This window comes from Scardinius erythrophthalmus (assembly GCF_964197995.2).
Source record: "Scardinius erythrophthalmus genome assembly, chromosome: 14".
Lineage (NCBI taxonomy): Eukaryota > Metazoa > Chordata > Actinopteri > Cypriniformes > Leuciscidae > Scardinius > Scardinius erythrophthalmus.
The window spans coordinates 14,592,209-14,609,958 of record NC_138234.1 but is presented as its reverse complement, the minus strand read 5'-3'; the positions used below and the strand labels follow the sequence as shown (position 1 = coordinate 14,609,958).

Below are 17,750 nucleotides of genomic sequence, written 5' to 3'. Positions count from 1 at the left end.
GTGTCAGATTACTACCTCACACGCATTGATGTCCATTCAAAAATATGTGCATTCTGACTAAATGTTTTGTTTTATTTGTTTGTTTGTTACAAAGTTTAAAGGGGTCATATAATGGTCCGCTCCGAAAGGATCGCCACCTTATCATGGTGGAGCAGTTTGTGCACGTCTCCATGACTCCTAGAGCTATGTCGGCAGGAGTCTTGTACTTTCTTGTACTCCTGGCAGGGTCACCCAAGCCGAACAGGTCGAAGGGTAGAGACCAGACAAAGAGTGATCCCACTGGCCCTCCAGGTTGGGGGTTGGGCGATGGGCTAACTACCCGTCCCCGGAAAAAATAAATTGGTTACAGAAACCGAAACTATGGAAGCTCTATCCCTTACTGAACGAAGCCTAACTGACGACCCACGTGTGGGATGTATGAACCGCCTGAGGCAAACTCACCAGAGACCCCAGGGGGGGAAATGTCTGCTGAAGCTGAAGTCAAGAACGAGAATTGGGTGTTGGAACATCAGAACACTTTACCAAACTGGAAAATTGACACAACTGACCAAGGAAATGCAACGATACAACCTAAGCATTGTTGGTGTATGTGAGAGCCGATGGAATACCTTTGGAAAAGTAACAACTGCCACTGGAGAGACCTTTTGTCACAGTGTTGGGTTTGTGTTCCCGGGTGTCCACTAGAGGTCCTCCTTCCCCACGGTGTCATTCACATTATGAACTGCATTCCCCACAATCCTTGTCTGTACCCATCACTGTATCATTGCAATCAGCTGTTCCCCATTATCATTAAGGTTCTGTGTATAAATACCCTGTCTGTTTTAGTGTTTGTTACAGAGTCCTTGTTTGTATCACACCACTTCTTAGGTCGGTTCTTGTCTGTGTCTTGTTTTGTTCTTGTGTTGGATTGCTTCATTGGATTTTGACCTCTGCATGGACTGGATTATGATGTAATGGATTGGCCCTTAATAAATATACTGCAATTTGGATCCTATTCTTGTTTTTGTGTGTGGATCGTGACACCTTTCTCTATTCAGGAAACCCCAAAGAAGATGACCCACACACACACGGAGTAGGAATACTCCTTTCAAAAGATGCAGGTTAAAGCCTCATCGAATAGGAACCAATTTCAGAACGAATCATCACAGCCAGGTTTACATCAAAAGGACGTAATATAACAGTTATCCAATGCTACGCTCTCACCAACAATGCCGTATATGAAGAAAAAGAGACCTTTTACCAACAACTACAGGCTGTCTTTCAGAAGAATCCCAAAAGAGACATCAAGATCATCATGGGAGATATGAATGCCAAAATTGGAAAATATAACAGCGACTGGAGAGGAACAATGGGAACTGAAGGATTGGGGCAGATAAATGAAAATGGGCTCCTCTTTGCCAGCTTCTGTGCCCTCAATGAGCTAGTGATCGGAGGCAGTCTCTTCCCACATAAACAAATCCATAAAGCTACTTTGATATCACCAGACCACTTCACTGAGAATCAGACTGACCATCTTGCAATAGACAGGAAATGGAGAAGAGTTCTCCTTGATCTCAGAGCCATGAGGGGCGCCGCTTTAGACTCTGACCATCATCTTCTCATGGGAGAACTCAGAATGAAACTGGCAGTGAAGAAGAAACCTGGGAACAGGGTTCAGAGAAGGTTTGAAACACGGAAACTAAAGGATAATAAAATATGCCGGAAATGGGGAATCCACCTCCGCAACCGGTTCCAAGCCCTAGCAGAAGGAGACAACGTAAACAACAAATGGGAAAGATGCAAGGTGGCCTTCATAAGCACTTGTGAATCTCTTCTTGGCTACAGTGACCCCAGAAGAAAAGATTGGGTCACAGATGCAACTTGGAGTGAGATTGAAGCTAGACGAGATATCAAAGCAAAACTCAACAGAGAGACAGATAATAACAAGAAGAAACGCCTCAGACAAGACTACCAAGAAAAAAACAGGGTGGTCCGTAAAAGCTGCAAGAGGGACAAGAAAGCACAAATAGAGGAGCTGGCTAAGGGGCCGATCACACCTGACGCGTTTTTTGCAGTGAGAGGCGCCTATTTTCAATTTGTTTCCTATGGCAGCGAGCGTTCTGCGCGCTGTTTATGCGCCTGCTGCGCCTCGCGTTTTACCGCCTGCTGCGCCTCGCGTTTTTGAAGTTGAAAAAAAAGCAACTCCGAGCGGAAAAGGCGCCCGACATCATCGCGTTTTTTTCCACTGTCCAATCGAGTGAATGGAGAGGCGGGCCTTCCGTTGTAGTGATGAACGCTACAGTTGCTTGAACGCCCGGAGAGTGCGATGATGGAGGATAAACTAGTGGTGCTCTCGCGGGTTACCAGGAGCTTAACGACTTCACAAACCGTAACTACCACAATGTTAACAGAAAGTAAATAAAGTTAATAAAAGGCTGATTTGACGTTTACTTGACTGACAGGACAGCTGTTTCAGTAGTTGCCTAGCAACATAAAAAACGCAGCGCACTGCTCGTTCTGTGTGATGGTAAAAACTGTGCACCTCGCGTTTTCGAACCTGAAAAACGCGTTAGGTGTGATCGGCCCCTAAGGAAGCAGAAGAAGCAGCCAGAGAAAGAAACGCCAATAAGGAACTGTACAGAATAACCCGCCAGTTGTCGGGGAAAAAACAGACCACAAGCCGGCCTATCAGGGATAAGCAGGGAAACCTCCTCACCAAAGAGTCCCAGCAATTAGAGCGCTGGAAGGAACACTTCGAAGTCCTGAATAGATTCCCCCCAGACAGCCCCCCAGTCATAGAGGACGCGGAAAAAGACCTAAACATCAAATGTGGTAGGATATCAAAGGAGGAAATAAGGAGAGCCTGCAAAAAAACTAAAGCTGGGCAGGGCATCAGGGAAGGATAACATCCCACCTAATATACTGAAAGCAGATATCAGTGCCTCCACTGATATCCTCCATGGGCTCCTAAATTACATCTGGGAAAAAGAGGAGATTCCCAATGATTGGAAAGAGGGGTTAATTGTCACAGTCCCCAAGAAAGGAAACCTCAGTGAATGTAAAAACTGGAGAGGCATCATGCTCCTCTCAGTCCCCAACAAAATTCTCTGCCGAATAATCCTAGAATACAAGAACCACTAGAAAAGATTTTCAGGAGAGAACAAGCAGGTTTCTGTATGAACAACTTCACTTTGAAAAGGCCTTTGACAGCCTAGACAGAAATATTCTGTGGAAGCTGCTCCGACATTATGGAATACCCATAAAACTGGTCAACATCATTAAATGCATGCATGATGGATTCACAGGTCAAGTCACCTCAAATGGTAAGCTCTCCGACACCCTCCACATAAAAACAGGAGTACGTCAAGGCTGCCTACTGTCTCCCATCCTCTTCCTCATTGCAATCGACTAGCCAATGAAAATGTCAGTGGATGGTCAAAGGACAGGACTACAGTGGAACCCTTTTGAACAACTGGAAGATCTTGATTTTGCAGATGACCTGGCTTTGATCTCAGAAACACATACACACATCCAATGCAAGACCACAAGATTGCATGAACACAGTAAACAGATAGGCCTCAGGAAAAATGTCGGGAAGACCAAGGTCATGAGACTTAACACCAATACCTAGCAACCTATTACAATCGAGGATAAATCCCTGGAAGATGTGGTCGAGTTTGTATACCTCAGAAGCAACATCAGCACAGATGGTGGAGCTGATAAAGATGTCAAGCTGCGCATCAGCAAAGCAAGATATGCCTTTAGAACGCTCCGACCTGTATGGCTCTCTTCCCAGCTCTCTAGAAACACCAAAATCAGAATCTTCAATACAAACATAAAATCTGTCCTGCTTTCCCATCTGTCCCCTTTCCCCACATCTCAAATCAAGCTGTTCGATTTTGTGATGTCACAAAATCGACGCCCCTCCCACGATTGTTGATTGACAGGAGTGTTTCAACACAGACCCGCCCTCACTTGTGAACGAGCTGTCAATCATAAACCGCGCGGATCGGCGCGGTCATTGTTGTGATAGCTGGAGCACTGTCTATGAGCAGAATGGCATCTAAGCGATTGTGGTGTTCTGTTCTTCGGTGCAATAACGAACACAGCAGTCATGTTGATGTTCCTAAATCCGAACCGCTGAAGTTTGTTTTCGAATGGAATATTCCCCACAACATCAATGCTTTCATGTTTGCGCAAATCTTTTTACACACCAGACTGCTTTACAAACGAGTTCAGTAAAAAGCTGTTTTTGCTAAGAAGCTGCTCCTGAAAAAAGGATCGGTACCAACTAGTTGTGTTCCTGCTGCACCTCCAGAAGAACTGAAGTGAGTGTAACGTTTTATTAACCTTTATATTAATATTTATATTAATCTTTGCAAATCGCTTTCACGCTTCACGATGAATGCGGCTATTTTTACACTAAGGGTAAATTACGCCATGCTTTCTATGTACGACGTTCTCCATATAATTCATAATCCCACGTTTATAATGAACACGGCGTTATGGATATTGTGTTATTATTTCAAACGGTGTACGCACAGAACAGAGGGGCTCATTATCATTTAAAGACACATGCACTTAAACAGCGTGCTGAAAACAGAGCTGATTTTGACCAGGTAAAATTAGTGTTTTCTTACAATACTAATGAGAATTTTTAATTAAAGTATATTACAAACTTTTAATTTAGACCCTAAAGAATCATATTAGCTTGTACAAAAATGGCATTATGACCCCTTTAATTAGACTAAAGAATTGTGGGTGTGTTTCTTTTAGCCTACACTGGTTTTAACTTCACAAACTGACACTTACACACCCACTCGTGCATCTAATTAACCAGCCTACTGTTAACATAAGACAGTTTAGATAAACAAGTTTTTATGAGATCTGTAACTGGGTTTTATGCCACACTTGCATTGTTTAGTTCTGACTAAAATTGTGTTATTACTTAAAACTTTTAGAGAGCTGCTTAAATGAAATTGGTTAACATAATAATTTTATCCTGCATATGGCATCTTGTCGGTAAGTTCAAATCTTCTATATTTATTGACAAATGTAATCTGATATAGCTAAGTTTCTTTTTCATGTCAGTTTTTGTTTTATTTTTAGATAAAGATGCTACCTTTGATATTACTGTGAGAAGTTTGAATTCCGGTTTTTGATCACTGTTTTGATACATGATTGACAGACAGATTTAGTTCCCTTCCTGGTTAAACACTTTATATATCCATCATTAAATAATTAATTCCTAAAATGTCATATATAAGACAATTGAAAGCTAAGATTATTAGGTAGTCAGTGGCTCTCCAAGGCCTCCATAAATTTCAAATTTAACAGCTGAATGTTCTTCAGTAATTCTTCAGAAGTTCTTCTCGAAATCACACTTTTAAAATTAGGCTAAATATCCAGGTTGAGGAGGTGAAATAAAATGAGAAATATCTTGATTTTTAGTTGTTTTTGCTCATTTTAATTAGTTTTTTTTTTTTTAAATAAAAAACTATTAAGTTCAAAACAAATGCTGTAGTATACATTTATTTCTGATGTGTCTGATGAAGTTCCTCTTGGTTCTCCAGGAGTGTTTGGTGACAGAGATGCAGTGAAGTCAGTGTCAGAGATGGAGGGAGATTCTGTCACTCTAAACCCTGATCTTACAGACATACAGAGAGATGAGATCGAGTGGAGGTTTGGAAACATTCGCATCGCTAGAGTGATCAAGAACAATCCTAAATATGAAAATGATGAGAAATTCGGAGACAGACTGAAACTGGATCAGACTGGATCTCTGACCATCAGTGACATCAGAACCACAGACTCTGGATTTTATCAACTAAGTACCATTATTGGGGATAAGGAGTTTATCAAGAGATTCAAAGTTACTGTTGATGGTGAGCATAATTACATGTGTTTTCTTCTATCATCGTCATATTCAAAATCTACATAATTATTGTCATAACCCACAATGATATTTGAAGATTATTTATTAGAAATCTTGAAGATACATTTCAGATGCAGTTTATTTTGTTTACATTATTCTAAAATTTTAAGTAGGCTACTAGTGCAAAGTGCCCGTGCAAAATCAGTTTTTGTGTGTGTTTTTAGTAATTGTTGGTTTGGTGTGTTTGAACACACATATTTTAGAACTGAAATAGTTTATTATTAAATAAACTTCTTCCAAGTGTCATGAGCATCAGTGTCTGATCCATTGTGCTCTTACAGGAGGATACTCAGATATATTACAGTAGTCTGCAACATTTCACAATGAATAAAAGAACTGTGATTAGCCAAACTCTGTATGACATTTGTGAATTACTACAGATCCAGGGGCATTACAAATATCAATTTCTTTGATGACATCAGAGCAAAATAACTTACAAAAACATTCAAGTGCAATTCACTGAAAGTACAGCAGGGCAGGATATGCATTTTAATTAAATGCATAATTTACTTTAATGAACTCAACCTAACAAAGATGAAGTTACGCTAGGTGGGTCATTCCGTATTAACTCAACCAGAGGTCCCCGGTTGAAAATAAATATATATATATATATTTTTTTTTCTGGTGAAAGAAACACATAAATGAAGAAGAAAGACAAAATATTAAATGTCAAGAATGTATATTTACTGAGTAACTTGCTGCTTTGAGGGGCAAAAGGACAATTTTCACCCTGAGATTTGGAGCCATATTACAGGGGGTATGAATTACTTCAGAAAGATGGCAGAATCTTTATTTTATTTTTACACAGAGATTGGTAAGTCTATTAGTAAAATCTCTTGACTTTAGCAATCTTTGTTTCATTAAAGGTATGCCAACAGTTAAAAAAGGGAAAAAACACTTCTTGTGTTTTTTGCCCCAAGTTTGTATGCCTGTAACTCAAGAATTATTTAAGATTCCTTTTATATTTAGATTTTTAACAAACTTGAACTATTTTGGTATCTTCATTTTAAAGGCCCTGGTTCAGTCCCAAAAATATGGAGATCTAAATGTGGATCCATGAATAAATTGGTCAATTGTACAAATTTGTTGTGGTCAGAAATCAATAGTGGGTCTCGTTGCATACAGTTGATAATATTTACATCTATGCTCTATTACATTTAATAGTTTGGCTTGCATTATGTGTCTCTCTTGAAAAAACAATATTAACAAAATCCAAAATTTGAACCTGGAAAGTTTCTGAAATATGGTTGATTTGACACGGAATGATACAGAACAATGTTTTAAGTCCTCTTTAATGCACCTTAATAATGGGACAATGTTTAGATAATATACATCAGTCAGGAAGGGTGTAATATGAATATAAGATCCTTTAGGAGAGAGAATAGATGGTGGTGTCTTGGCAAACAAGAGCCACTGTATTCAGATTTTGTATATTTTATTTATTTTTCCAAAATGAGTGGATTATATTTTATGTGATGAGACTGACTAACACTGACATTAAAGCAGTCTTCTCACTGTTGATATATTCTCATCTCTGCTTCTCTAATGTCTTCCAGTTAAGCCGACCACTCCACGAAGTCCTTCATCGACTGAAAGTGAGAATACAGAGGATAATGAAGCTGATATTCACATCATCAGCACGATTATGAGTGTGATATTGCTTTTACACAACAGTTCAATAAACAAGTTCATTTTTGTGCATTGTTACGTAATACGTACAATTGTTTTCTGCTTTTTTCTTTTCTAAAAAAATAGGCAATAACAACACATATAATCTCTTTACACTTTCTGACAAACACATTTAAGTCATAAACATGTTAAAGGAGACTCGTGCTGGTCAGACTAGTATCAGAGAGTCAGTGAACAGACTGTGTGCATCTGAGACTGAGAATAAGGACAGACAGACAGATTGTCTCTCTTTATCTTTCCAGAATCTGAGCAGCAAACTCCCTCTCCTCCTCCAGTCTCAGTGTCTCTGATAGTGCCGATCTCTTCTGCTGTTGCTGGATCTCTGATGATTGTTGCTGCTGTTGGGATCTTCTGGATCTGCAAGAAACACAGAAAAACAGACCAACAGGGCAAGTGTTTCACACTGCTGTTACATCTGAAGAAATAGTTACAGTTTTGCTGTTTTAACATGCCTGTCATTATTATTAAAACAGTTCAGACCCGTGATGAAGAGATCACTTACGCTGATCCAATGTTCTACAAAAGAAATGCACAAAAAGCGGTAAGACAATTCATGTTACAGTTTACACTGTACAATTTGAGCAGTCATTGCATAATTGAGGAGGAGTTTATACAATAGTATTATATAATGCATATTTTCCATATTTCTATGTATGTTTGCAAATTCATGTAAATAAAAAGGTGAACATGGAAATTAAAAGAAAATGTGATGAGTCTGTTCTAAACCCAGTGATCTGCTTTACTGACTACACAGACAGCTCCCTTATAAGGCAACATCCTAAAAGAAATGAACTCTCAGAAATGCATTTTGAAAAATTATATTAATATCAATATCATGATATTATCTACAATCTTACAGCATTCTGGTAGATGGGTCATTCTATGAAAATGTCCATTTTTCTGTCCCTAGCCTTTACAGAAATATTACACTTAAAAAACACTTTAGAGTTACAATTTCTTTACATTTTAAAATAAAACAATATGTTATTTGAACAATTACACCTTCTTGAGCCATCAATGTGGCAATATTTGATTTTTATTAATTATTTAGAATTCCAAGCACCACAGAAGTGCTCGTCCCCACAGTCATGTCCAGAGAGAAAATCCTTTATTTTGAGGTCAATAACAGATTTTTACACCATTTAAAATGCAATAATGTATACGTAACTATCAAATATATTATGTAAATGATATATATACAAAAAATGCAGAATAAATATTATAAAATTTATAATGAAAGTAGTGGTCCCCTGGAGTTGTGTCACTAAACAAAAATCTCTTATTTTGAAATAAAAATCACACTGATGACATCACTTGACTTCCTTCTTCCAATTTCCTGAATATCTATGAAGAAAAGCCCATGGTAGATCCACTGTCTCTTCTCAGTTAGCAGAAATCTTCTCATTTATCTCATGATTTCATATGAAGCTTTTAGTTGAAGTCACTGGTATGACCTACTTTACTGTTAGGTACTTGTAAAAAAAATGAGAATACAAATGGATTAAACTACTTAATTTAGTTAGTATACTCTGATTGACAACATGTGGTTTGTTACCTTGCAGCAGCCATTTTGTAAAATGAATTTTTCATGAAAATTGTCACTGGTGTTACTGTCACTGGTGTCACCTTTCTTATGGGTAACACCAGTAACACCAGTGACTTCCATTTATAGATAAACTTTATTCAAAGCTATTCACTTAGATTATATGCCAAATGTAACAATTTAGTCTCATATACTTAATTATAGTTGAAGAATAATGATCTTTGGTCTTATGCATGCCATTGGTGATTCATTGTGTCACTGGTGTTACTGTCTTTTTTTTGTCACATTAAATACAATGTCACATGTGACATAGTAATAATGTTACATCCATTTAATTCTGCTACACTCAATAGTTAAGATTTAAAGGATTGCATCATTACTTGATTTTAACTGGTTTTCATAATATTTTCATTGTTATAGCAAATAGATGGTAGCACAGATGAACTAACCTCATTCAAGCACACTTTTAACAAACCTAATTAAAATAAATAAAACATAATCTCCTTATTTGTTGCATTATTATTATTTTTCGGTAACTCTGACTATATGTGCTCAAAAAAATTAGAAATAATATTTCATAAAAACCTTTAATATTGCCAAAGAAGTAGGGTAACACCAGTGACAAAAAAATGGTACATGCGGTCTTTAAATAAATGTACAAAAAATATAAAAAATCATTAAGGTGTTATTTATGCATATTCATAAAGTCAAAGGGTAGTCTAATAATGTGGTGTAAGTTTAAATGTTAGAAAAAGAAATACATTTTAAGACATCTTGCCATACCAAAAGTGGACGTTTCTGTAGAATGACCCAGATCCCTTTTATTCACAAATTTAACCCTTTCACGGGTACGTTTAAAATATTCTAGCTGATCCCCCCTGACCCAGAGTGAGTTTTTTTAAGGTGAATGTTTTATTTTAGAACGTTTCCCCTTATACATACAACCGGCACATCCGGGAACTTCACTGTCAATTTCGTAACCGCCCCTTTTTAGGGGAAAACAAGCCAGACTTCCCATAGACTTCAATACAAAATAGCGGCACAAAACAACGTCCGTACACAGCCGGCAGACGTGTATAACTTCCGAAATCACTTAGATGAAATATGTCGAGTAATTATATGTTCACCCTGCCTTCCATAGAGCGTGAACGATACATTTATAAACTTAATTTGGGCAACTTAAAAACATGTCCCTTTCATTCTACCAGCGTCAAATTGGTCTAACAACCCCACCCATTGGCCAGAAGTGTCTTACCCGGACATTTACTCGTACCTAACCGAGTCACCAGGTAGCCAGTGAATGATTTTACTACGGTTTTAAGAAGTAAACATCTTTAAATGTATAATATTATGTCTTTATATTTAGAGTAGCTACTGAGTGCACTTTTCTGTCCAGCCATACAACTAGCCTGATTTAGATTTCGATAGCATCATCCGTAATTTATGATATTTCCATAACAGCAAGATATTGATGATGATGGCAGGCAGAGATGGGCATAAATACATGGAAATGTATTTAAAATAAAATAAAAAAACAAAATACTGTGTGGAAAAATTTAATTAAATACAAATACATAATAGGGGTAGCCTATTGTGTGAAAAAAAAAATGTTTAAATACAAATTACATGTTTGTAAGGGTTAGTACACGTCCTCAATCCGATACTGTGTATGGCGCTCGCCGGATTGTTTTCCCCTAAAAGTGGGCGTGAACCTTTTCAGAGACGTTCTATGACGCTACGCCGGTTGTATGTATTACCTGTTTCCATGGCGACGCATCATGGTTGTCATGACACACCGCAGTCACAACAGTTCCTTTTTCCTTTTTTATTCAAAATATTCAGAAACTTGCTAACCATGTCATCATCTGATAATCTGATCCTCAAATACGTGTAGGGCCTAAGTGAGTGTGTTTTGTCGTTTAAAATCATTTAATAATGATCTTGATCTACAGCACGACATGGGCGCCGCCATCTTATTTGCGTCATAGTTCACAGAATCCCATCTGTCCGATTTACAACACATAAATTCATTAGTTTCTCCCGAAATTCATGACAGTTAGTTGCCGGTGAACTGTGAGAAGAATAGAGTGACCTATAGTTGCCTAAACAATATGTAGGACTATCTGATATGAATAAAACAGTTATATTTTGAAAATAGCCTATTAAATTAAATTGTATTTTAATGGATTATTATTATTGCCGCTTCCATAGACAACCATGTGTGTATTGTACATACTATAAATTTATTGTTTTTCTAGTGTTTATGTATTTAAATGTCTGAAACCAAAAATTAACATTATGTGGTTGAAAACACTGTATAGTTGTGATATATGACAGCGCTGAGCGTGTCGGTCTCTGCTCAGTTCCAGCCAAAGCATGAAAGTACAGTTTGAATCTGGCAGTTATGTGGCTTCGCTGTACATTCTAAAATCTCATGCAGGGGCACAGAAATAACTTTCCACATGTGGGTCCGTAGTCGTACCGTTCTATAGGTTAAACATAAATGCTTCAACTTTGGCTCTTGCACATACTCTAAGCTACAAAAGCAATAACAGGGGGGGGGGGAAGAGCTATGGTTAGATGTCCCCAAAGACAGGAGCGAAAGAGCAGATCTTGACACTTCACTCTAAAATAACTGTAAAAACAGTACATGTGTTGGCACAAAAATAAACACAGCTAAACTAGCTGCTAAAAGTGTGAGTTTCCTGTAACACTGAGAGCTGAAGATAGTTCTAAGAATTTGAACATGGGAAAGACATTTCAACATCTGCCTTTAAAATTAGGCTTTTTTTTACCTCTCTTTTGACAGCAGTGACAAAAATTTCATTTGTAACACTGGATGTCCCCATAAATATACTTTTATTTCACAGTAGCAATTTTAACTAGTTTTTGATTTTCATTTGTCAATTGTAATTATTATTGCTTGCTATCTCAAAACTTTGCATGAGGAGAGTGAGTCTTCAGATCCACCACTGAGTCAGTAGTTGAGTTTGTACTATCCTGCTAAGAGATTCTGTCATTGAATGACCAAAACCTCTCATTGATGGACCAGCTAGTAAAAGCATCTACAATCCCTCTTTAAATAAGTTCTTGTTTGCCTGCCATGTTATGTAGTTCGCAACACGCAAGGTATAAAGCAGTGTTCTCAAACTGAAGTCCGAGTCCAAGACCATATTTTTATGACTATAAGACCAGCTCATGGAAGTCCGAGTCCAAATGCTCCTGAAAAACTGCCTTGTACTCAGACTTGAGTCCAAAAATTAGACTTGAGTCCAAGTCTGATTTTGTTCAGTTTCAAGTCCTACTACATTATAAAGTAGTGTTGGGCCCTTTCAAAACACTGCTTCATGCTTGACAAAAGGACAAATAAAAGCAAGTGGAAAATGCTTTTTTAAAAAGCTATTTTAAATATACATTTACTATTGTGTAGTTTTATTTGGATACTTTTCAAAACTTGAATTAAATTGTTTTAAAATTCTGTTTTAATTTCTATTTTTCATTTAAAGTGCCCCTATTTTGCTTTTTCAAATAAGGTAATGTAGTGTGTAATATGTGATTCCAGTCACACTCCCTGTTACAAACCTTAAACCTGCATATAGTGTGTAATGCCAGTCTATGGTCTTTATTGGCTGCCCGTGAACAACGTCTACAAGAAGCTACATTGTTGAAGCTGATCTTGCACGTTTATACCAAATGGTTATAATGTGTATTTTGAGATTCTGAGTATTTTGAGTGCTTTTTTACCTTTAATAAAATAACTGCTGTGAATAGATCTTGCTCATCTCATCTTTGCTGTTGCTGCAAAGGGCCATTTGTGACACAATATAATATGAGAAAATGAAATGCATGTAAAATTGTTGGAGACTCCAAAACACAATTAGGAACCTAATAGCGTAATAGGAACACTTTGAAAACAATCAAAATCATTATTTTTAAATATTTTTTTTATTTTTAAATAGATTTTGACAGTTTACAATCATTAATGTCTATTTAAATAGTGATTTATTTATTTCCAATTATTAAATTGATAACTAATCTTATTTTTCAGTGTTAATCCTAGTCCTCCAAAGTTAAATTATTTAATTAATTTCTTTGTTTGTTTGTTTGTTTGTTTATTCATTCATTCATTCATTCAAAGCAAAAGTAACATTTAAATGTGGGAATGTAATTCTCTGCCTTTAACTGGAAAGAAATTTGACGTTAACATGCCGATGCAGTTGACGGGAAATGTACATGTAAATTAAACAGACACTACTGACATAAACTCAACAGTAAATAGCACTGATAAATTGAATACATTGCTTGTTTGAGGAAATTTTTAAAAAAAATCAGCATTCTGTGTTAGATCCAAGAAACTGAGTAGATACATTGAAGCCATTAGAAGAGGAAAAGGTAACACTTTAGAATACTGTATCTTACTTACTGCATAACTAATAAGGAATTATTGAGGAACTAATAGATAATTATTTATTAACACTTAAGTCACTACTGTTAACTACTAAGGAAGATGTGTTAACTAATTAGTATGTAATAGAATTGTATGATTGTGTTAAGTTTCAGTTAGTTAATCAATAACTAATGAATTATGTCATAACTCTTGAAGAACTATTATTCATTATCTATTAATTAATGTGCAAATAAAATAACTAAGAAGTAACTACTAATGAACAGTCATACACAGTGGTTACTAAAATTAACCGTTTTATTTTAGCAGTGGAGTGGTGGATGAAGTACACAAATCAAGTACTTGAGTAAAAGTACAGATAACCCAATAAAATATTACTCCAGTAAAATGATAAACTATTGGCCAATTCATTTTCAAAATTACTTTAGTAAAAGTACAAAGGTAATTACTTGAAAAGTAAAAAGCACTGATCAATGTTTTTTTATTTTATTTTCTAGCCAGTTTTAGTCATTCTTCAGCACTAATAAGAAAGATAAGTGCAGACATTTACTAGGCTATATATTGATCTGCAAATAAGCAAACTTTTTATTTAATTAGCAAAATGTATCATAATGTATGATAACTTATCTATTTTACAAAGGTTTAGATAATACCGTTAATAATGTGTTTTTTACAGTAAGTTTGATTTGAGTCAGAAGTATGTGGTAATTCTGTATTAATTACTAATGAGTTCCCTATATTCTCACTTTAGAATACTGTTCCAGGTTCCAAGTAATTCCTGAAGAATTATCTAATAATTATTTGTTAATTACCAATTAATTTCCTTATATGTTCACTTTAGAATACTGTTTCAGGTTATAAGTAGCCTAATTCCTGGATAATTATTTGATAATTATTTATTAATTACTAATGAGTTCCCTATATTCTCACTTTAGAATACTGTTCCAGGTTCTGAGTAATTCCTGCAGAATTATTTGATAATTATTTATGAATTACTAATAAGTTCCCTATATTTTCAGTTTCCCTCAGTCATTGCCTCAAACATGAATTTACTCAATGGCATTCTATGCAGAGGAAAACAGACACACACAGTACTGTATATAAAATATAAAAACAGGTTAGTTTTGTATGACAGTTCATTAGTAGTTACTTCTTAGTTATTTTTCTTGAACCTTAATTAGTAGATAATTAGTTGTAGTTCTTCAAGAGTTATGACAGAATTCATTATTTATTGATTAACTAACTGTTACTTAACACAATCATAAAAATATATTACATACTTTTTAGTTAACACATCTTCCTTAGTTAACAGTAGTGAAGAAGTAGTTAATGAATAATTACCTATTAGTTCTTCAATAATTACTTATTAGTTATGCAGTAAGTAAGATACAGTATTATAAAGTGTTACCGGGGAGAATAGATGGCATGTAATCTAGAGACAGGAGTAAGAGAGAACAGCACAAACAGAGTTATTTCTGAGGTACAAAATAAGGGTTCGTACTCTTTACCGGTAAAAACGTTAGGCCTATAATAGCTCAGGGTGTTTCTGCAGGCTGAAACAGAGACAGTTCCACAGGAAACTGGACTTCCGGAACAAATAACTGTGAAGACATGTTTGTGTCTGTGAGAGAGAAAGAGTGTGAATACTCTGGCATTCATTAGAAAGCTTTTTATTTAAACCTTCATGAAAACACTAACCAAAAAATGGTAAAATTACACAGAATTGAAAGTAAAATATCTGAGAGTAATTATAGCCTATGTTCAATAGAGTGATATTGGACTGTTGTCAATGGTGACATGGGAGTGAACATTTTAAGAATGTTTAATTTAATAATTGAGAGGGAAAAAAATGTTTCTCTTGAATATGCATGCATTAAAATTATAATTACAGTTTTTAAATGTGCGTTTAAAATGTAGTTTTTATGACTGTTGTAGAATGAGGGATTTCTTTGGTTTTCTTTAGTGGTAACTAGCACTGTTCTTGAAAAACATCTCACTCTGATTATTAAACATTCGTCTCTTGGTCTCTTTTGTGTTTGTGTTACACAGGAGGAAGAGGTGGTGTACGCAGGTGTCGTCACCAGAGCCGGATTAACGCAAAGGCAAACTAGGCACGTGCCTAGGGCCCGATTGGCGGGATGGGGCCCAGACAGAGGGACAAAAAAAAAAAATAATAATATAATGTAAAAATATCCTATCTACAATTTATTTCAATATTTATTAATTAACTAAAAATAGTGACGATGTTTATCTTCACCATAGACTGTTACATTACTGCAGTTAAACCAATTAATGTGTCCGTTACAAAGCGGGTGCCGGCTTCTGAAAGTATGTGTAACGAACGCATCCATCAGGTGCTGCGAGGCAAAAGCCTAAGCACACAAAGAAGCACAGCTCAAAATGCAGGTGTGTGAGTTGTCGTCATCTATTTTGGAGTGATTGCAATGTATTCTAAATATAAACTTGTCCTGTAGATCAGCGTCATTTCTGTAAAAATCATTCACCGCTTTATTACGAGTTTAAAAGAGCGCGAGCGTCATTAACGTGCCCAGACGCGACGCTTTGAATTTGCGCGTACAATGAATGAATAACATCGCGTCGGGAGCTGACTAGTAAAAAAGCTACAAAATTAAAAGACAAGGCGTCTGTATTCTAAGTTAAAAAGCCAACACACTACAACATTTTTAAATGTTTCAAATAAAGGATCTCATGGGTCTATCTTCTAAATTCTGCTGATGATTAGATTATACCCTGACATTACGCCAATAATATCAGTTTATACATTTTCTTCTGCTCAGTAGCGATCGTGTCTTTCTCTTCCACTTGATTTGTGTATAGCATATTTAAAGTAGCAATGCGATATAAAAGCACTTATGCTCATTTACTGAAGTGGGATTCTGGAACTGTGAATAAATTGAATAAAACAGCAAAATAACAACAACAACAATAACATCTTCATTAAACAAAAAAGAGATTACCTTAGATAAAGTTTGATTAATATGTACATACAGTAGGCTACCGGTAAAAGTCTGGACCCATTACTATTTTTAATGTTTTTTGAAAGAAGTTTATTATAATGCTCTACAAGCCTGCATTTATTTGATCAAAAATACAGAAAAAAAAACAGGAATATTCAGCAAGGATGTGTTAAATATATAAAAAATGATAGTGAAGACTTTTTTAAAACAACTTTTTAATAATCAAAAATCCTGAAAAAAAGTATCACAGATTATAAAATAAATATTAAGCACCCTTTCTAACATTTGATAATAAATCAGAATGATCACTTGACACTAAATTCAGCTTCGCATCACAGAAATATAAAGTATAGTAAAATAGAAAACCATTATTTAAAATTTTAATAATATTTCACTATATTATTTTTCTGTATTTTTGATCAAATAAATCCAGGCTTGATGAGCATAAGAGACTTCTTTCAAAAACATTAAAAATAGTAATGTGTCCAAACTTATGTACTGTGTAAGTAAAAATATACTGCTTTTAAAATTAAATGTTGTATAAATAAAAAGGTTAGGAATCATATTTGTTTCAAGTGTTTTTTTTATTGGGGGTGGGGGGCCTCCAACATGAATTTTGCCTAGGGCCTCCTAATGTCTAGAACCGGCTCTGGTCGTCACGAGACGTTAATCCAATTCTTCATGCTAAGTTTGTTTTGTTTTGTATGGCGTTTAGATTTAAGGCCATGTACACACTGCAGCTAAACTCCGTTGTCAATTCACCATTTAGTGCTTACACACAGTTCAGTCATTTACAGGAGCTACAATCACATTCTACACCTGAATTAACTCCAGTCAACGCCACATTTACAAAAATGTTATGCCGTATGTACAGAACCGAACTGAACAACTAGTTGTTAATGACGTATATGTTTAAAAGCACATCAGAGATGTGTCTGGATGCTTCTCTTTCTCAAGCGGGTGCTTTCTCAGCCGTCATGTCATAAAGCTCCGTCGAGGAACATCTCAATTTGAAGGATCCTTTAAAGAAAGCCATGGGCTGCATCTGAAATTGCATATTCTCTTGAGTAGATACTCATGTTGAATAAGTAATGATTTTGTGACCGCTAAAAAAGTGTTATATATAGCCTATAGTATGAATGTGTATATGAATGACATTCGGACGTACTCCACCATGTTGTCACTGTCATGTGACCTATGGCATCAGTTGCGTTGCTTCAC

The 17,750-nt window shown here is 35.9% G+C and overlaps 2 protein-coding genes across 6 annotated transcripts in view; one reads left to right on the top strand and one right to left on the bottom strand.

Annotated features, from left to right (window-relative positions):
- LOC308702510 (uncharacterized protein) overlaps nt 1-17,750 on the bottom strand; it is a 207,501-nt gene that overhangs the window by 149,542 nt on the left and 40,209 nt on the right. The gene's annotated exons all lie outside the window — the stretch shown is intronic.
- On the top strand, nt 4,794-17,091 carry LOC308702525 (uncharacterized protein). The gene is made up of 6 exons (XM_081385449.1): nt 4,794-5,001; nt 5,553-5,864; nt 7,471-7,509; nt 7,846-7,992; nt 8,077-8,144; nt 15,601-17,091. Exons 1-6 carry the CDS (start codon nt 4,953-4,955, stop codon nt 15,736-15,738), a joined length of 753 nt encoding a protein of 250 aa, XP_081241575.1. The 5' UTR covers nt 4,794-4,952; the 3' UTR covers nt 15,739-17,091.

Coding starts and splice junctions, on each gene's coding strand:
- LOC308702525 (XM_081385449.1), top strand. CDS start 4,953: ATGAAATTGGTTAACATAATAATTTTATCCTGCATATGGCATCTTGTC. Junction 5,865..7,470: donor ATTCAAAGTTACTGTTGATG/GTGAGCATAATT, acceptor AATGTCTTCCAG/TTAAGCCGACCACTCCACGA. Junction 7,993..8,076: donor CAGAAAAACAGACCAACAGG/GCAAGTGTTTCA, acceptor TTATTAAAACAG/TTCAGACCCGTGATGAAGAG.